This window comes from Nanorana parkeri, unplaced genomic scaffold (genome assembly GCF_000935625.1).
Source record: "Nanorana parkeri isolate BGI_ZX_2015 unplaced genomic scaffold, ASM93562v1 scaffold198, whole genome shotgun sequence".
In the NCBI taxonomy this organism is placed as follows: Eukaryota; Metazoa; Chordata; class Amphibia; order Anura; family Dicroglossidae; genus Nanorana; species Nanorana parkeri.
Window position 1 is genome coordinate 1,470,156 of NW_017306466.1, and position 22,187 is coordinate 1,492,342.

The window sequence follows — 22,187 nt, forward strand, 5'->3', positions numbered from 1 at the left end:
TGCAGTTTTCATCTTGAGATTTTTGTTGTACAACAACGCCACTAAGCCGTCAATTTTCGTCCAAATAGACAACATTTTTCTAGCCTGCTTGAAAGACAAAAATCTGCCAGTTGTACAGTAATTGAGGTTGTGCACTTCCCCAAAATCTGGCAGATTTTCAGACAAAAGCGCGATCACAGACAAAAGTCTCCAGATAATTGTAAGGTGTATGAACACCTTTAGACGCTGTCTGTACTGGTAGCTCTGTCCCAAAAACAGCACTCATGTGCAGTGGTGTATTTTGGTTTTGTGCTGCCCTAGGCAAGACTAAACTCGGGCACCCCCTCAATCTAAATTTGCCCCAACCCACCCTGTTCAGGACATGTAGGGTCTCAGGAGAACTGTGCAGACTCCCTTTCCCTGCATAGATGTTCTGCTCCTCTTACCTGCAGCTCGAAGTGCCATCAGTACCAACAGGATACATTGCAGTCCCCAGCCTGCTTCTGGGACATCCCACCATCAGATCACATGCGATGGCCAGCCCTAAGCCACTCACTTCTTCTCCTCCACCTCCTGTACAAAGCCTTCCGGACCGCAACTCACTGGGCCCTCCCCTCCTCCGGGCAGCTTTTTACATAGGCAGCCACTCTTAGGGCCTTGCGGCTGCCTAGTTTGCCTCATTAGGCAGCCGCCGCTGCCTGATTCTGTGCCGCCAAGCCTCGACAAAGGCAAGTCCAGACCTGTCCACCTTATTGGTTTGGGGCAGCATTTTCTGCCACCCCCTTGGAAAGTGCCGCCCTAGGCACATGCCTAGTTTGCCTTGTGGTAGATACACCCCTGCTCATATGTGTATTTTCAAGTGTGCATTTAGCAATTTGGCTGTGGCTGTACCTGGCTAGCACTGCTAAACACAATGGTATAGTATATGACTTGCTAAAACCTTGTCTATAGCACAAAACATAACAACGGTAACCACATCCAACTACATACCATTCTACTTTTTGTAGTTCTTCAAATTACAATTCTGCTGCTTAGCTGTGACTATGTTTAGAATGCAATTTATCTTTTCATAAACAGCATATTAAAAATAAGCAGCAGACAGATTGGGGGGAGTTGGAGAAGCCACATTGTACGCTACATGCTGCAAATTATAAATGCTGCTCCTGCAGGTACTCTTGCCCCTTAGTTAGCAAGTTGATGAGGTGAGCTCCCTGATGATGCTTATACAGCTGCTTCTCATCCCAGCTGGGGTTTGACTTTCAAAGCAAATACAAGTCTCTTTGACCTTTCTCCTGGTGAGAATCAAATGCTACCAGGAACGTATTCCCACGCTATTTATTGCACAAACATAGTTTATAAAGTCACATTTCCTAGGCTGCATTTCAGGTATGAAAAATTATACTTATTAAATTAAATGTGCAGATGGTCAGTCAGAGTGGTTCATAAGCAATTTTCAATAGTAAGTCAACACATTTTTTGACGTAATGTATGAAATATGTGTGCTAGCAAGCATAATAACCTGCGAGAAATGCAAGATGCATTTATACTTTGGTAAATAATTTCAGCGTGTCATTTACAATATTCTTTAGGGACCGAAAATGTTTTATCAGTGCTGCAAAACCAGAGATTCTTGAATGAAGAATCCTCTTCTCCAAGTAGAGATGGTGCTCATCTGGAATTTCCAACTACAGCAAAGGTAGTGCTAGGCCCTATTAGACAGCCACAAATGCTCTGACCCCACTAAAGCATGTACTACACATCTCTTAAAATAAGTATCTTATAAAATAAGGATAGGAAAATATCAGTTTATAAATTATGAAAACATGTTCAAATAAAATTGACTACAAATCTTTATAGTTTCCATTAACGTGGCTAGCAGGGTTTATGGCTAACTGACAAAATTACTGGTTGGTTAAAAAGAATCTATAGTTTCTTAAAAGACATGCTTATTATGGACGATGATTAACAAAAAATTGCCCGCAAAATTAAATACAGCAATGCCTACATTTTTTAAAATATAGGAGCCTCTTAATACCGCCTAATTTAGATGCCTACCTTCTTACTCTATGATGGTACGGTTGCGGTTGATGAACATCATCATCTTCATCATCATCATAGAAAATCCCCAGTTACTGATATGTCCATTCCCTACTTCCTCCTTCATTTTCCTCTTCCTTACTCTATATTGATGTTATTTTTCCTGATTAATTTGACATTTTAGCATCAACAAGGTATCAATAACAGACAATGCTAGAGTTAGTTATGTCATAGCGCTATGTCTTGTTTATTGACTATAATATGAATACATTGTTTTTAGACAATTGAATATGTTAAAACACAAATATATCACAACCTTACGCCTCATTCACACATGCACTGACAAACCTGTGTTTATATGTGTTTATAGGATATCTCTAAATGCATATAAAAACATGTAATGATTCTAAATGGTATACTTAACATGGTGCATTTACCAGGTTTAGATGCATCCAGTTTTGCTTTGTTTAGGGAAAATAGAATTCTAGACATCTAGGGACAGATTAGATGCTCTGAATGTGCCTAAAGGCACATAAACACACACACACACGCACAAAAACACAAGTAAGTGAATGTAGCCTTAAATTAAACAAATTCAATAACACTTATTTAGCAAGACATTGTTTTAGATATCTGAATGTGGCCATCTTAATATACTCTTTATCCTTTCACTGTGTATTAAAGTTTTAAAGATTGTATATATATAGTGCGTAGCTATATGTAGAATATGAGGCAACTTTATTTACATTCTACATTATGTCCTCTAATTAATAATGCTGTCCAACGATTGTAGCCTGTTCTCTGTATTAAAGAGCAAGTCTATCACTCTGCTCGGAGCGATAGAACTAATTAGGTTTCCAGGTTGTTCTTCCTGTTACCTCAGCAGTTACTTGGCAAATCTGCCAATACATTCTTATATGAAATATAAAACAGTAAACATATAAAAATTAGAAAGTCTTAACTTTATTCGAGTAGATTTTAGGAAAGCCAAGCCCCACCCCCTTCCCCTTTTACTAGCTCACTGGATATGCTGGACAGATAGGATCTCAGCTTATGATTTTCAGTGAGATCAAACTCTCCCACAATCTAGCAAAACCACAAAAACACAATCTAAGGTTGCAAACATATACTGCTTATGTAATAAACTAAGACCCTAATCAAAAATAATCACCAAAAATATTGAATAGATAAATAATACAATAGAGAAGCAATATAGAAAGAATATTATATCAAGTACCGTATATACTCGAGTATAAGCCGTCCCGAATATAAGCCGAGGGTGGGAAATGAGGAAGCTACTGGTAGATAGATACCAATAAAATTACATTAATATTTATTTAAAAGAAAAATAACCTAGCTCTGCAAGTGGAAAAGGGGGTACAGGGCTACATATCATGTACTACGGATCATTTAACCCATTCATGTTAGCAGAGGATCATTGTAAATGTATTGTCTGCACTGTATTAGCAGTATATACTCTATATAGAGTATATACTGCTAATACAGTGCAGACAATACATTTACAATGATCCTCTGCTAACATGAATGGGTTAAATGATCCGTAGTACATGATATGTAGCCCTGTACTATGGATCATTTAACCCATTCATGTTAGCAGAGGATCATTGTAAATGTATTGTCTGCACTGTATTAGCAGTATATACTCTATATAGAGTATATACTGCTAATACAGTGCAGACAATACATTTACAATGATCCTCTGCTAACATGAATGGGTTAAATGATCCGTAGTACATGATATGTAGCCCTGTACTATGGATCATTTAACCCATTCATGTTAGCAGAGGATCATTGTAAATGTATTGTCTGCACTGTATTAGCAGTATATACTCTATATAGAGTATATACTGCTAATACAGTGCAGACAATACATTTACAATGATCCTCTGCTAACATGAATGGGTTAAATGATCCGTAGTACATGATATGTAGCCCTGTACTATGGATCATTTAACCCATTCATGTTAGCAGAGGATCATTGTAAATGTATTGTCTGCACTGTATTAGCAGTATATACTCTATATAGAGTATATACTGCTAATACAGTGCAGACAATACATTTACAATGATCCTCTGCTAACATGAATGGGTTAAATGATCCGTAGTACATGATATGTAGCCCTGTACTATGGATCATTTAACCCATTCATGTTAGCAGAGGATCATTGTAAATGTATTGTCTGCACTGTATTAGCAGTATATACTCTATATAGAGTATATACTGCTAATACAGTGCAGACAATACATTTACAATGATCCTCTGCTAACATGAATGGGTTAAATGATCCGTAGTACATGATATGTAGCCCTGTACTATGGATCATTTAACCCATTCATGTTAGCAGAGGATCATTGTAAATGTATTGTCTGCACTGTATTAGCAGTATATACTCTATATAGAGTATATACTGCTAATACAGTGCAGACAATACATTTACAATGATCCTCTGCTAACATGAATGGGTTAAATGATCCGTAGTACATGATATGTAGCCCTGTACTATGGATCATTTAACCCATTCATGTTAGCAGAGGATCATTGTAAATGTATTGTCTGCACTGTATTAGCAGTATATACTCTATATAGAGTATATACTGCTAATACAGTGCAGACAATACATTTACAATGATCCTCTGCTAACATGAATGGGTTAAATGATCCGTAGTACATGATATGTAGCCCTGTACTATGGATCATTTAACCCATTCATGTTAGCAGAGGATCATTGTAAATGTATTGTTGCAGGCACTCTATATGTACATGTACTATATACTACATATAGAGTGCACTGAACAATAGATTTACAATTATCCTCTGCTAATATGAATGGGTTAAATGATCCGTAGTACATGATATGTAGCCCTGTACCCCCTTTTCCACTTGCAGAGCTAGGTTATTTTTCTTTTAAATAAATATTAATGTAATTTTATTGGTATCTATCTACCAGTAGCTTCCTCATTTCCCACCCTCGGCTTATATTCGGGACGGCTTATACTCGAGTATATACGGTATTACATTTAATCAAACATAACATAGTACAGTAAAAATCCCATTATCCGGCATTCGAGCAACCGGCAAAAAAAAATCAAGGACATAATGGGGGTGATTTACTAACCTAAACACACACACGCACTAGGTGCGTGTGATTTTTACACAGCAAAACGTATTTATCAACCAAAAAGTCTCTAAAAGCATATTTCCACTAATGCCATATATGGAAAAATCATGCACATGATGCATATATAATGCTGCTTCACAGTTTAGACAAAAATGGTTAGCTCATGCATTTACATTCCTGCATTCATCAACGCAAGCAACACAATGTAGAGCTAATTTACACAACATCACCTTGCAATTCATGCAGGGCTTTGCACAACACACCTGCTGGGTGTGTACACACTACAAAGGTGTCTAGATTCCACCAATAGATCATGCTGGGAGGGAACACACTACAGAGGTGTATACTTGTTCGTGGCATGTTTATAAGGTTAGTAAATCAACCTCAATATGTCCTCGATCTTCTTCTTTTTGTTGGTTGTTTAACCTCCCTGGCAGTATGATTATGTCAGGAATTTTGTACTAAAAGCGGTACAATTTTTTGCATGGAAATTTGGTGTTATCTAAATGTGCACACTAACAAATTTTACCTCAGTGGTACTTCATTCCCTTTAGCCTATTCCAGCAGCTTGCCACACACATTGTGTGCCTGGCTCTCTCAGCCTGTCAAATCCTCCGGGCCCCGTGGCTGTTCCTTGTGTGGCTCCACCACACCACATGGCTTGGCCCTCGTGCGCCTCCAGCACACGCCACACCAACTCTCTTCTGAGCTCCGGTCTGGATTCTTAATGAGGCTGCTCTCAGCCACCTGATCAGCCTAGACTGGTCATTAGCAACAACTGGCCCCAGGACTGCAGATGTCATCCCACCCAGAGCTCTTAGAAATCTCCAGAGCTTCAGAACCCAGCTACAATTAGGAAAGCCCAGAATAATCTGAAAAGCCAGCTTCTTCCTTAAAAAAAGTTTATATTCTGGACCCTCTCAGCCCCTCTACTTGAGAGCCCTGACTGACAAAGTTGGCAAACTACACTGTGGCATTGCCATGCACTGCCACAAAATATATATATTCATATATATCATTATTTTTTGTAACAAAATGTAACATTTTTAAATGTTTTAACATGTTAGGCCCCTTTCACACAGGTGCCTTCAGTTCTGATCAGGAGAGGATCCATGCATGGAGTAGATCGGGAACGGATGTCACCGTGACATTTGTGTCAATCCAGTTTTTTCCTCCATTTTGCAATAAAGGAAAAATCTGAAATGATCGGAAATGTGTTGGTTTATGGGGAATTGGATGTAAATGCGCATGTGACGGTTTACAACAGACTACCCCCGATCCACCACAATCGGGTCTGTCGAAATGAAACACTGTTCCATTTTGTTTTCCAGACATGGCCTGAGTCGTGGGTAATCAGATGTAAATAAATGCACATCCATTTAGATCCAGCTGCCCACAGACTAACATCGTGCTTCTTATCAGATCTGCCTAAAACACTGACAGGCAAACCTGATCAGAATGCCCATGTGAAAGGGGCCCTTAAAAGAATATAAATATTGCAACAGCAAAAATGTGCTACAAAAGTTTTAGTTTGACTTCAAACAAGCTATGAACAATGTTTAATTACCCCAAAGACTCTTTCTTTACAAGTATTGCCTAAAGGACAATGTTCTTCAAATTCAATTAACAAGTGACAAAGATTAGCATATCAAATATATTACACTGAGATGATTTAATTTGTATAACAAAAACGAACATCAGTGACAGCCAAAGAGCTGGCTTGTGATGAAAATGCAGGAAGGTAGACATTTATGTGAAAAAAGCAGCAAAGTTTTAAATGTTTGCTCCATTGGCAAATTCTAAGATCACATCTGCACTAGCAACTCAGTTTGCATCATCTACCAAGCTGTAATGTAAAAAAAAAAAAAAGGTTTTCACATTAAAACAAAAATTAATGTTGTTCTTTTGACCCCCAGGGAGTATCAAAAAGTTTGTATTACATTTACCTGCGTGTAACGAAGGGGGAATAAAACAAGACTTGTGAACAATTGTTAACATGTTCTCCCTGTGCTTGCGTAGGTTTCCTCTGGGTACTCCAGTTTCCTCCAACACTCCAAAGACATGCTGCAAGGTTAATTGGCTTCTGTCTACATTGGCCCTCGTATGTATCCATGTGATATAGGAACCTTAGTTTGTAAGTTTCTTGAGGGCAGAGACTGATGTGAATTTGTGCTATGTAAAGGAATGCGTAAATTGTGTGCCCTATATAAATACCAATAAAAATAAATAATAATAGAGTTAAACAGATCAATCTGTACATGTGTTCCTTCATCTAGTTTCCATACTGTGTATGTCCTCTGGCAAAAAAAAGGAAATTTGCCTTATTTCCTGTATTGGTATATGCTAAAAAAAACAAAGGCCGCATTGCATTTTTGTGCACACCTGTTTTAGCACATTGCAGTGAGCTGCAGTACAGGTTGAAGTGACACTCAGGAGTTACATTTTAAAAACGAATTCAAGTACCTTAACTATTAACAAAAATGTAACTTATTTGTGATGGACTACAATCTCAATACAAATTAGTAAACTAAACGTGTCATTGTAGTCCATCACGTGAGTGAGCCTTGAGTGGTGACTACTTTACAACACACACACAGGGACCATGGGGAACAAAATTAGCCCCCCTCCAGGAGGAAGGACAGTGTCAGCGCCAATTGAGAGATGATTTGAGGATGTACAGCCGAGTGATACACAAATACGATAAATCTTTGTTAATAGTTAGGGTACATGAATGCATTTCTAAGATTTATCTCCTGACTTTCGTTTCCTTAGGTTTTATCCTAAGGTATAACCTTAGGTTAAAAAAAGAGTTTAGAAAAAGTGCACATCAACATGTTTTAAAAACACATCACAGCATTGTGCATCACAAATTTAAAAAACACATGTGATATGGTGTGAACAGACCCTGATACAAACTTCTGGCTGTTTTTGCAGACCTACAAACTTCAGCTATCTTCAGCTGTGTTTTTGCGGTGGAGGCATCATTGGATTTTTACAGCCTGAAGAAGGCATACAAAGTTAATCTCAGTATGGCTGGTTGGGAGGTATACCAAAAGTCCTGAGGGCAATAAATATAGGCTGCTAAGATGGCTAAACAAATGCACAGATAAACCAAGTGGATCAGCGACTAGTGACAATCCTGAAGACTGATCCTATGCATCTGATGTCAGCTCTTCTAGACTTGAGATTTCACAGGGACACAGGGTCAGTGTCAACGGCAATCTTTCTTAAGACTTAATGATAAAGCACCGAATCATCGTAATCATTACATGCATACATAATTTCTTCCTGCAATACTGCTATTTCTTGAGGAAAATTTTGGTATCATTTTTGTTTTTGTTGATGTTGTTGTAGTTTTGATTTGTTTCTTTATGTATGATGTAATTGTGTATAGATGTATGTGGGCACAGTTTTAGAAAAGTCCATTATTATTAAAGGAGGAATTAGAATGTGAAACATGAAACTTAAACTGGTAGAAGAGAAGAAGATAAGCTATATAATATTTTTAATTGTATTTATGTAAATGCATATATTAGGATGACATGTTTATGTTGGATGAGCTGTCCAGATGGAAGTTTGTTTTTTGTTAAATGTAGATGCTGAATTATATTATGGAAAAACTTTAAATAAAGAATGAACAAAAAAATGGGGGGTGGGGGGGTGGGGGGACTTAATGATAAAGCACTGAATCATCGTAATCATTACATGCATACATCATTTCTTCCTGCAATGATGCTATTTCTTCTGTCGAGTTTATTACCCTGCAAATTTTGGTATCATTAGCAAACACTGAAACAGGACTATTTACCAACCTCAATATCATTAATAAACAGCATAAACAGCATTTGCCCCAAGACAGAACCCTGTGACACTCCACTCACAACCCTGGACCATTTAGAAATTGTAGCACTTATCGATACTCTCTGGGCACATTCCCAAAGTCAGTTCTGTATCCATGTACACACCATTTCATCAATGCCCGTAGGTCATAGTTTGCATAATAAGCGTTTATGGGGTACCACATCGAATGCAAAATCCAGATATACTACCGTACATCCACTGGCTTTCCTCCATCTAGATTGCTGCTCACCTCCTCATAGAATGTTAATAGGTTGGTCTGATAAGAACGGTCTTTCATAAATCCATGCTGGTTGTTACTTATGATACCATTACCACAGATAAATGCTTGAATATAGTCCCTTACCACTGCATTGAATACTTTGCATACTATTGATGTTAGGCTTACTGGTCTGTAGTTCCCTGGTAGAAATCTCAACTATTTTTTGAAAATTGGTAAAACATTTTCTTTATGCCAATCAGTTGGTACCATTTTAGTCAGTAAGGAGGCCTTTAAAGTTATACACAATGGTCTTGCTATAACTTGGATAAGATCTCTAAGTACTTGTGGGTGCAAGTTATCTGGCCCTGGGTATTTATTCACATTAAGTTTTATAGTCTGTATGTCTTGTTTTAAAGTGTCTCCTTTCCCTTGCAGGGCCCTATGCAGCCACCCGCAAATGGAGTCTCCGCAAACACACAACAAGGGAAGTCACTCCCCACCTCCCTGCCCCCCTCTCCTCCAAGCAAGTAGATAGACAGCTTTTGGAGACTGTGCTCTCACTATGATCTTGTACTGGACAGTTTCAGGGAAGAGGAGGTGAGAGAGTGCTGTTTTGCAGCTGTTTGGGAATATGAAGACTAAGTGCTTGGGCAAAAATATAAAGAAATCCTTTGCTGGGCAAAATACTGTATACTTGTATGATCTGGAACCATTATTGATAAAGATCGAGAGTTTAATACTGCTTTAACAGCCGGTTCACACTTGTCTATCTTCTGAAGTAAAACTCAATCATTTTACTGCACACAAATGCATTTGTCCTCAACCCCATTCATTACTATGTGACTAGGTCACATCTGTATGTGCAGTTTGTAAGGTTGGATTTTAACTTTGCGTTATGAAAATGCATGCAATTTACTTTTTTTGTGAGCGATGGCATGCATTTTCATGTGCTGATGCATGGTTTTAGTGCGTGTCGAATGTGTGTCTTGGTATGCCTCATTGCCTGTGTTTTGTATGTTCTTTCAAACAGCTGTTTTTACTGCATTCCCCCAAAAAGCAAAATACTAAATGATGAGCTACATAATGAGGTAAAGTAAGATTCTTCTTCTGCTCCTCTATTTGATTTACCTCTGCTGGGGCCTATCACATCTGGAGAGCTTGGTCCCCTGACAAAGCTTGGATAGCTCTTATAAAACAGGGATACTTGTTGCCACGACCACAGTACCCCTACCAATTATTGGGCTTTTCTTTTCCCTTGATGAATAACAGCTAATGATGGATACTTATAAGGTTTGTGATTGCTGCAGCAGTGCTTTCCCATGTGCCCTCATGGAAGAAGAGCATTCTATTTAGAAACAAGGGGTTCTAAATATACAGCAAATGTGCTGAAGCTGCATTCACCTCTGTGAGAACCCTCTAACAAGCATTTACATTTATTGAATCATTAGACTTAATATGTTAATTTGTCCCGGCAATGCAGCAGGCACTAGGAATGTCTGATGGGCACAAAACTTTTTGAAAATGGCAAATAAATCTGGCATAAATACTTTTATCCTCCCGCCAGTTTATTACAGTATCATTACTGCTAGAGTATGTGTCAAGAATAACCTTTAGAAGCTATGGGCAGACATTCTGCTCTGATGATAAAAATTAATCATGGTGACATTTGGGCTGTTATAAAAAACACTATAATAACATTTTTTATAGGTCTCATTATAAAACAAAAAGCACACATAAAACTGGTATGGGTAGAATAGTTTTGCATTTCAGGAAAATTGCACATCATCTATTTATTGTCTGGGTATAGGAGCAAGTGTACCTATACGTACACTGCAAATGTATTTAAAGCTGACAATACAATTCAACTAGCATTATGTCGACTCTGCTTGAAATGGGTGAATCACCTGTCAATCACCAAGTGTCCCTGCCCACATAAATATAAACTGGATGGCTACATTCCCAAGGAAGTATAGAGATATTGTCCTTTGGATGTCATCTACTATGGTTTTATTTAGTACAGCTTTACATGGGGAGAGTGGCTTGATACCAGATTTAATAAAAATCTGTGCTTTGTTTATACATGGCAAAGTAACAGATTTGCTGCTTCGAAGGGGAATACTAAAGCAAACCTGATGGTTTGCCCTGCATGGGGACTGCATGGGTACAAGTCTCAGCAATAGTTAAAGAATTTCATGCAAGTAAGTAATTATAATATTTGACTTTTTCTGCTGCAAATCCTGTTTTACAACTGACTGGCCTTACAAGTCCACCTTCTGAGATTAGAATATACACTTCCTGAATACAATATCCTGTGCCTGCCCCTTGTGAATAGTTGATGATGAGTAGTCCCTTGTGGGATGGACACTGTTCACTAAGAACACCCACTCCCTGCATCGCTAATGTCTGAACAAAATCTAGTATAGTTTCTAATAGAAAAACTGTTCAGATCTATAAGTAATAATCCATGTGTACGTTTCTAAAACTGGGAGAACTGATTATATCACAGAGGTAGCCTTCTGAACTTGACATCCATAACAGCATATTATCTTTGCATGTCCTACTTTAAGATCATTGGGATTCAGAAGACCTACAGAGATATCATCTGCTGTGGAGGTGCAATGGATTTAAATATGGCAATGAAGCTGAATGATTTACCAATTAATAAACGTCATTTTAGATTGTAAGCCCTCACGGGCAGGGCCCTCCTTTCCATCTTGTCTTGGATTGTATTGTGATTGTAATGTCTTCCTTATATTGTAAAGCGCTGCGCAAACTGTTGGCGCTATATAAATCCTGTATAATAATAATAATAATAATAATGATACCGTTCTCTCCTGCCAATGTGGTAGCTGGATGTATTATTCTAGAGCTAGTTAATTTCTAACCTTATAAGGAGATTCATGGTTACAGTAAAGGTTCTAGAATTAACCTTGTGCTCAGACTCATTTGGTTTCTCCTGTGGAGCTTTGTTTTACTTTTAGTACATTCAGTGTACAGAGTTAGGTGTGGATATCTGTTTAGTAACAGGGAGCTTTAGTCTTAATGTCCAGGTATTGAGACAATATACGTCATAAAAACTACATTTGCATATCAGTGTGTTTTGGCTGTTTAAAAAATCTTGCAAATTATCTGTGAAGTTTTCATTCATGCAGGTCAAAGTATAGGAAGAAGTAGTTAGTCACATTTAGCTGGGCATGTGTTGTAATTTTAAAAACATTTTACCACTCATCCAAGTGGCTTCCCTATTTAACCTCTTGCCATCCGCCCGTTAAGAAAAAACGGACGGACGGCTGACTCCTATCTGCGGGTTGCCGTCGCCAGACGGCATTTTTTTCCTTCTCGCGCGCGCCCCCTAGCGCGCGCACGTGCAAGCCAGGAATTTATCTCAGCATCTATAGACACAAGGGACAACATTTCCTTAAAGTGACACTAAACTCAGGAGATACATTTGAAAAATGCATTCAAGTACCTTAACTATTAACAATATATTGTACATTATGGGGTCTATTCACAAAGCTGCCGAAGGATCTGGCCGTAGCTTCGATCTCACCCCCTGGATGGACTACTATCTCGCATTTAGTTTGCTAACTTGTACTGCAATTGTAGCCCATCACAGGAGCAAGCTTGGAGCGGTGACAACTTTACAACACACACAGGTACCAAAGTAGCCACCCTCCAGAAGGAAGGACAGTGTCAGCACCAATTCAGAGATGATTTGAGGATCTACAGTTTGAGTGATGCACAAAAAATATACATTTTTGTTTATAGTTAGCGTACTTAACTAAATTTTAAAAATGCATTTTTAAAATGTAACTCCTGAGTTTAGAGTTACTCTTGAGTTTAGTGTATATATATTTTAAGTATATTTCAGTTTTGAAGCCAAATTGGGATAGCACCTATTTTTATATGTTCCCATTCACATTGCATAACTTAAAAAATATCTAAAAATTGCCGCTTAAATGTTTAAGTGTTTTTTTACTTGCTTAAAAATCCTACTTAGCTTCCCCTTATGTAAGGATAAGGAGGGGTGCTGTAAGTTATGTTTTTTTCTATTTAGCCCTGTCTGTACTGTGCTGGCAGCTCTTATTAGCTTTAAGCTAGATTTGAACACTGCCTATCCTAACAAAGGTTTAAAGACGAATGTATGTTAATGAGAGGTCTGTCCCTCAGTTTGTCTCTCTACTTCTACTTTCAAACTGCTCAGGGTAGCCTGGAATCTGCACAAAGGTCTTCACTAAACAAACAGCTAAAAGGTAAGAAATATATATCTTTTAATGATTTTTCGGTATCCTGTGTGAATGGAAACACATAACAAACATACAGAGCAAGGGATAGTTTTTTTTAAAAGTGAAGTAACATACAATGGGGGGGGGGGGGGGGTTATTAAAACTGGAGCAGACACAATCTGGAGAAGCTGTGCATGGCAAACCAATCAGTTTCTCTCTTCACTTTGTTCAGTTAAGATTTGAAAATACAACTGATAGGCTAATTGGTTGCCATGCACGGCTACTCCAGATTTTGTCTGCTCCAGTTTTTATAAATTCCCTTCAATGACTTGAGATCTCTAGCTGTTTGTTTGAACAGACAGCCCAGCACATCTAGTTTACAAGTGATAATATGAGATCTGCCAGCACAGTACAGAGTTAAGTACGACAATTTCCAAGCCCCCTCATAAACAGGGAGAACTAAAAAGGATTTTATAGTCCTGGAGTTTTCATCAAAGATGCTCTAAAAAGTTACGCGGCAATTTTAAATACAATTTTTTTAAGTTATGCAACGTAAATGGGAAGATGTAACAAACACAAAATAGGTGTCACTAGCATCCTGGTTTAAACAAGCAATCTAAAGGCCTGAGAAAACAAAAAATTTATTAAATCATTTATTAGCCTTTTATGACATTTCTATTTAATAGGCAGAGTTGTCTGCAATAAGAACATATGTATAATGTGTAAAGAAGACATTCACATGGTTATGGGGCATCTGTGTCATTAAATAGCAATGTTGGAATCTTCCAGCTAAATTTCACCCTTGTCTCACATCAACCAGTCACAGGGTGTACAAAAATTACTGAGACATAACAATGAACCAAGAAGCCTGTGGAACTTCCAAATCACAAAGCGCGTAGGCTCCTCTAGCAGGACAGAAAATGAAAGCCGTTTTACTAAACAGAATTTGTGATGCTTTGTAACATTCGGGGGAAAATCACATGAGAGACGAGGCTCTAGGGGAAGGCTTCCTTATCATTTCTATGGAGCAGGGAGGGAATGATTAATCCCATTCCAGCTGGAGGGGTTCATGTGAACTAAAAAAGGTTATATTACATAGTCTGATTGGTTGGTAGTGAATCTTCTTTCTGATACAAATGAATTCTTAGATGAGATTTTGCATATGTTACTAGAGCCATTAACACTATAACACACATGTCCAGAGGAGGAAAGTATAAGCAATCTCAGGCAGTACAGACAGAGCATAAAGAGCTTTACATTTAGTATTCCATCTTCCTCGGATGTGCCAAACCTTCAGGCAGTTCCACAATTGTGAACTATGTAGTTTGGAATAAATGGCTCTATAACATTAGGCTATATTTTCATTATACACCACCGCCTATGTATGGTGGGTACAAGGTACATAGAAAAATAGGATTTTTGTACTCACCGTAAAATCCTTTTCTCTCCGTTTATTGAAGGACACAGGGCAACAGATCGTAGATCCTGAACTGTCCGACTGGACCCGGACCGCCAGGCCCTGAAACCGGGTCGACCAATGAAGGAGAGATAGGCGAATCACCCGAAGTTCCAACACATTTATCGACAGACGGGACTCCTCCGGCGACCAACGACCCTGCACGGTCCAAATTGTTTTCCATGTCCTCTGTTCCAACCATACATTGTGCAAGGGTGTGCCAAAATACTCAGTTCAACGGACATGGTGTGAACAAGGGCTCAGTAATAAATGTAGAATGGGGGAAACTAAAGAGCTTGGGACTTGCTGAAAAATAGGAGAAGCCGGCTGTTTTTTCAGCTAACATCTACCCATAACTGATGTAACAATTTGCATTGACTCTTCAAGTGTAAAGTATAATGAATCATAACAATTACACTTCAATTCTGATTCATCAAGCTGTGATGAATGTATAATGCTTTTATATAAATGTTCTCTTTGTTTTGTTCTGGATTAAAATGTTACATGTATATATATATATATATAATTTTTAGTAATGTTCATTGTATAAATGATGTATTATTGATGCACTCTATAAACCTGATAATTGTAACTTTTAAGATATAACACAAATGTGATTTGCAGATGTGTTGATGATCATTTATTAACCACTTTGGGTGTAGTCTTATGCTCTGCAAACTCTTAACTCACACTATAACTGGCCATACACTTAGAATTTCATTTGAACATTAGTTCGAAATCGTTCGTCAAAGCATTCAATTTTGCCAACATTAAGTCAATCAACTTAATTTGAAAGCTCTTAAAGTTTTGTCCAGACCTGCTTTATGAATAGAATCATAGACGTAGGAAACAGTTTTTTTTTTTCTGCCTAGAACATGCACATTGCAATATGTATTGTTTTTCCCGAACGGAAATCACATTCACACTTAGAATTTAGTTCAGGTAAGAAAACATCAGATTTTCACATTTCCATCTTGCTCCTTTGATTTTCCTTGTTACTATGGTTGAAAATGAATGTCAATTAGACTCCACTAGTTATTAGAAAACTGAAGAAACGTTCAGAATGAAAATTTCTACTGGTGTATGGCCAACATAAGTATGACAAAGCATGGACAGGGTATGGCAAGCTCCAGGATGGCAAGTCACAGAATGGCCCTGTGACAAGTGTGAGGTTTAGATTAATAAAGGCCCCTTTGCAATCAATAATAGATATTTTTTTATTTAGGTGTATTCAGACAGTAATATACTGTGTACAAGTGTTTTACTCATTTACCCATCTGTAGAACTGATTTGCTATCCACACACTGCATACAAAGGCACAAGACCCTGTGCTGGGGACTTACTGTTAGGTGCTCTGCTCTGATCACCTTGGATGCTCTCGGTGGACTGATTGCTGGACAGTGATGACACACTGGAACTCCGTACAAATCCAAAGGCTGCGAGTTTAGCTGCTGGCAGTCTGGAGTAGCTGGGTGGACGGAGGGCAGTCTGGCAAGGCTTTGGGAGACTTGACTTTGCTCCATTTGTGATAGAACCTTTTTTAAGTTCCTCTGTGTAAAAAAAAGAAAACATCATAAGTAAAAAAAATAGTTTTTTTTACTTTGGAGCAAATCTGAAGTACAAGTGATTAATAGATCACAGAGGATTAGAACATTTTTGTTCCTTACAGCGAGTTCATACTTTAGGGCTAAGCAGCTAAATAAGGGTGCATGCACCCAGGAAATTCTTGTCTATGATCACCCTATGATTGATCTCAGCACACAGGGCACACTATCTCAGCCATTTCCTGTTCTGTCTCTTCCCTCCTGGGTTTCTGCCCTGTGAGAATGTCAGTGTGATCAGTCTTTCCTAGGCCTTGGGCCTAGGCATATGGAAGGATGCAGCAATCTCCCCTCCTGGGAGGAACCCTGAAGGTGATGGCTGCTGGAAGACAAGAGCATATGGCCTAGAAGAAACAAACTACTTCTGTCCCCCACATATGGAGTGTGAGTTATGGTTGAGTGGGAATTTATACACAAGAACCTGCTTATGTGTGCCTGCCTTGGAATTGAAGTTTGAGACACCACTAGAACCTCAATGGCCATGGATCCTGAGCTCTGATAATAACCAGCCAGCACAGTCTGTGATAGAAGGATAACAGCCAGAGACTGTAACGTAAGGTCCAGAAGAGATGGAGGCCTCGTCTAGAGAATGAGATCCAGTGTACTGTGGGATATCCAAATCCGCACCTCACACTTCTTCCCATACAGCCCTGTGCAATAAAACCTCTTTCTATTTTAAATATACTAAAGTGACTGGCAGCCATCATTCTGACCAACCAGAGAAAGGAACCACAACTGAGGTGAGTGCGTCTGGTACTTTTCTGCAAGCAGATGCATTCTTTAATGTAGCTATTACGTAGTTATAGAGCCATATCTCTTTAAGTTATGTCTGATAATCACATCTAAGTATTGCTAAGATGCAATATATTCAGTTTGTGATCTCGGGTTTAGATACACTTATAGAAAAATCCTGTTGCTTTCATAGTGGAGTGGCTAAAGCTCTAATTATACGTGCAGCTGGTCCGAATGACACACTGCCTCCGACCTCTTCCTACCATGTGGCCATATGGAGATTCAGATAGAGAAAGACGCTCAAAAGGTGAATAGCTACTGCTTTGCGCTCTTGTTAGAAAATCTAGAATGCTTTACAAAACGAACATCATGGGGGCATCATGGATTAAATGATAACAATATATCGAAGATCAGTTTAAATTTATAAACATTAGAATAAAATTGTTTTAAAATGATTGCAGTTTCCATTTAAATGGCTCATTGCTAATCATCTCAGTACAAGCGGCTTACCCATAAATTATTCTGCTAATCATTTATCATATAGGTTTAGGAGTAAACCTGTACAATCCTGGAAATTCAACCTAGGCATAGGATATAGGGGTACATAAGCAGAGCTTACCTCCAAGGAAAACTACATAATAGAGTGTTCAATGATCCAAAGATATTGGCAGTTGAGGTTATATGAAGATCTTGACTTTTTCTGCAAAATGTTACTACTATTCTACTCTTCTTTGTGTAGACTTTCACTGTAGGTAACCTCTACTTAACCATTATTTTCTCATATGCTCATATACTTTAAGCAGAAAATGCTTTTCAAAATTACCTGAAAGGAGAGCTCCAGGAAGAAATTGTATTAACCATTGCAGTGAGGATACCCCCGTATTGCAAGGGTTAAATGCTCATTTTTGCCTAGGTTTAAAAAAAAAAGTTATACTCACCTGATCCTCCGAGATGGCCAACTCTTAGACCAGTCCCTGGAGCATCTCTTCCCCTTCGCTGCAGCGGAATCTAGGAATCCTCGAGTCATCAAAAACAATACAGTGTATGAGGACGCTGAGGCGTAGGAGGAGACAGGTTGGAGGCGAAGGCGATGCCGGCTCCAAGGATGGGGTGAGTATAACTTAAATTTTTACCCTAGCCAAAAATGCTTAAAGCAGTTGACTCTTGCAGTGGAGGATTAGCCCACTGCAAGGGTTAATCAAATTTATGCCCGGAGTTTAAATATGATTTTCCTTCGCTGCCAAGCCCTCCGGAACATTTTTCAAATCAGCTGGCCAAGCCATTTTTGAATTTTCTGCAATTTTTTTCTATTGGTTTGATTTTCAACTGCTGCATTGCTAGCGTTTGTAAAAGACCCCCCAAACCATATATTTTCTGAAAGCGCAGGCCCGGTAGAATAAAAAGATGGTGATACTAAATTTGTAGGCCCTGCGATAATTGCGCAAATGTTTCTCAAATTAATATTAAACCGATAAAAATACACAATTCAATTGTTAAAGACCCAATCAAACATTTGTTATCTACACCTGGCCATGATATATGTTTACTCTCTATAGTTCCCACTGTTCACATGTGTTCAAATATTTATGCCAGTGTATTGTTTGATTCCTGTACTGCCCTGCCTCAGACATATGTACGTTTACACACTACAGCGCAAATGTGTTTAGGCGTTCTGCTACCATTGATGATTTTATGCCACTAAGGCCTCTTTCACACAGGCGGTCCGATCGGGTCCACCTGTCAGCTTTCCAGGCAGACCCGATCAGATGCCCAATGTACATCTATGGGCGGTAGGGTCTAAACTGACGGGCATCTCTTTACACCCGGTTACCGCTGACTCTGGCCAGGTCTGGAAAAATAAATGGAATAGTTTTCCCTTTTGGCAGACCTGATTGTGCTGGATCGGGGGCAATCTGAAGTAAACAGACACATGGGTCTTACATTCGATTCCTCATAGACCGACATGGTGTCTGACCATATCATTTTTTCCTCCATCGCAAGAAGGGGGAAAAAAATGGACGGACATGGATGTCATAAAGGTAACATCTGATCTGTACCACTCCAATCAGGAGAAGATCTGTGCACCTTGCTTGTCCCTGTTCTGCTTGTCAAGTGTCCCTGTACTTTACGCTCACTGCAGCCTCACCCACATGTAATAGGTAAGTGGGAAAGATTACTGGAGAATCTTGTATGAAAATGTTATTGTTCTTTTTTTTAACTGACTTCTTAAAGTGACATTAAACCCTGAGATTTTTTAACATAAACCAATACTGTAATGTGCGCCTTACTGTAATCCATGGTAGTTTCCCTTCTCTTTGCTGCTCTTCCTTTTAAATCATTATCTCTTCTCATGCTGGGGGAGAACTTCCCTTTGCAGCTGAGTGCCTCTTCCTGTAGTGCTGGCTCAGGTTGTGAACCTTCACACAGACTCCATGTATCCATTCCAGAGACAAGGCAGTCTGCTGCAAAACAGAAGTTCTGCCCAGCATGAGAAGAGATACGGATTTAAAAGGAAGAGCAGCAAAGAGAAGGGAAACAACCATGGATTACAGTAAGGCACACATTACACTATTGTTTTATGTTAAAAAATCTGGGGGTTTAATGTCACTTTAAGCTGACTTTCCTTGAAGTTAAAGTTTAATCTGCTTATATTTTGCCGTCTCTGGTTTCTCCTTCCCACCTTCATCAACACGCTAATAATTATTTTTGAAAGAAAACCATTCTATTTTAATCATAAACCATGTTTTAGACCCATTGATGTGATCACTAGGTCCCTGTGCTTTTCTATACAATGCTTAAGATCATGGCTGGTGGGAGGGGCTGGAGTATGCTGTACATACAATAACTTCCTGAAAATGTACACAGCATAGAACCCTGCTTCTATACTACTCTCAAAGCCCATCAGCCCTGATGCATGCAGTTTGATTGTTTCTGGGAGGAGTAATGGAAATATATAAATGCCTTGTTGGGATGTCAGTCTGGAGGAATGGGAGTTCCTAGGTGGGCTGCATTTGCATTCAGGCAGACCCCGCTAACATCTACATGTGATGCTGAGCTGACATAATTGAAAGAACTGAAATCCAATGGATAAAGGGGCAGGCCAGGGACAGTCAGGCTGGGAAGACATGTGTTGGATAATGCTGGATGTCCTCCAGCCAGGAAATGTGGCAGGCTCTATCTGACCAGATGTATCTTCTAATGCACACTGTGAGAAGCACAGTGTGTGCAGTAAAATCAGACTAAGCAATTTAAGGAGAGCATTTAGAGGAGGAGCCATTACTGTCAGATTTAACAGTAATAAATGATGCTCAGTATGCAAACAGGAATCACTAAACTCGTATTACTTTAGATCAAGGTGTGTCCATTGGGTCGATCACGTTCTACCAGTCGATCGCAAAGCGAACACTGGTAGATCGCAATCAGCTCACTGACCTGAGCTCCCTAGTGTGGCTGAATGTATCAGAAGCCGAAGACGGGAAGGGGTGGGACACCTCTCCCAGTGTGCAACGTCGGCCACACAAGCACCGCGGGAGGACAGGACGCCGGCGCATGAGAGGAGTTTGGGAAGCGGCTGCAGTGGAGGTAAGAAAAGACAGACAGGAGAGAGACAGAGAGACACAGTGAGAGAAGAGACAGCAGAGAAAGTGGGAGAAGAGACAGCAGAGAGAGAGAGAAGAAAGACAGCAGAGAAAGTGAGAGAAGAGACAGAGAAGAGACAGCAGATAGAAACAGGGGAGAGAGCGAGGAGAGAGAGCGCAAGGCGAGAGAGAAGAGAAAGCCAAGAGAGAGGGCCAGTTCACACCACAAAGTCTGCATTCCTGAGTGTTCGGCCTCTTGAACGCACTGGAACGCAAGCCAACTGGCTTCCTGCGTTCAGGGGGCGGGAGCGGGTGTGGCGGTGCATTGAAGTCAATGCACCACTACACCCCCTCCTGCCCCTGAATGCAGGTGTTTTTTCGTTGGAAGATCTCATTGAGCTCGTCATTTGAAAAGTAGATCTCCAGATGAAAAATTGTGGGCGCCCCTGCTTTAGAGGAACACCTTATAACAAAGTTCTTTCAGAAACAGGACATTCTGTTACCAATATACGATCATATAGCAATCTCTTAGGCACATCTGTCCTATACTTCTTGCATACAATGGATAGTTGATTTCCCAACTCTTTCCCAGACATTGATCCAAATTATTTCTCTGACAGTTCTAGGCTTTCACACTGAAATGTACAATGTAATTTATTGCTATCTCTCACTTTCTCCATCTCTCTTTCTATAGTACTTGCCTGACTCAGACTGTCATGTATCCTTCTCTATGCACTTTCACTTACAAATGTTTTGTCACTCTTAGCTGTTCCGCCAACTATGCAACTGCCTCTCTCTATCACACTTGCTCTGAGCCAATGTATTCTGACCTCTCAGTGTGACTTTGTCAGCCAGCTTTTTATTTAATTTAGTTCTTTGCAATGCAGCCTTGCTGCAGCAGAGCTTCATACTTAACCACTGCTAGAAACAAGATGGTCTAGGTGGTGCACATCTTTTATAAGACACACATTATTAGCCCTTCTTTTTGTTACCTCGCTGCTCTGTACAGCTGCTGGGAGTGAAAAGTAAGCCTTGGAAAAAATATGAGTTGTTGGAGTTGTAGCCTACACAGGGCTATATATTTCCCATGTGGGCAATGCACAGATTAGCTTTAAGGTCTATACAGCTGTATAACTGAACTGGAGTTGCAACAGAAAATTATTTGAACAATTTTCCCCCATCGTTTGCTCTGGTTATAGAATTAAAATGATAAAAGTTCGATACCCGCTTACTTTCTGTCTCGAGGTTACCAGGATAAATAGAATACTGTGTCCCAGCCAGCAATAAAAACTTGACACCACTCTATCCAAAACTAACTACTGTGTGTGTGTGTGTGTGTGTGTGTGTGTGTATGTGTATATATATATATATATATATA

At 39.3% G+C, this 22,187-nt stretch overlaps 1 protein-coding gene across 1 annotated transcript in view; it reads right to left on the bottom strand.

The window, feature by feature from the left end:
* MTUS2 (microtubule associated tumor suppressor candidate 2) overlaps positions 1-22,187 on the bottom strand; it is a 276,397-nt gene that overhangs the window by 204,519 nt on the left and 49,691 nt on the right. Inside the window, exon 3 of the mRNA XM_018555472.1 lies at positions 16,242-16,448. Coding sequence (XP_018410974.1) covers positions 16,242-16,448 — 207 coding nt within the window. The remainder of the gene's footprint in view (positions 1-16,241; positions 16,449-22,187) is intronic.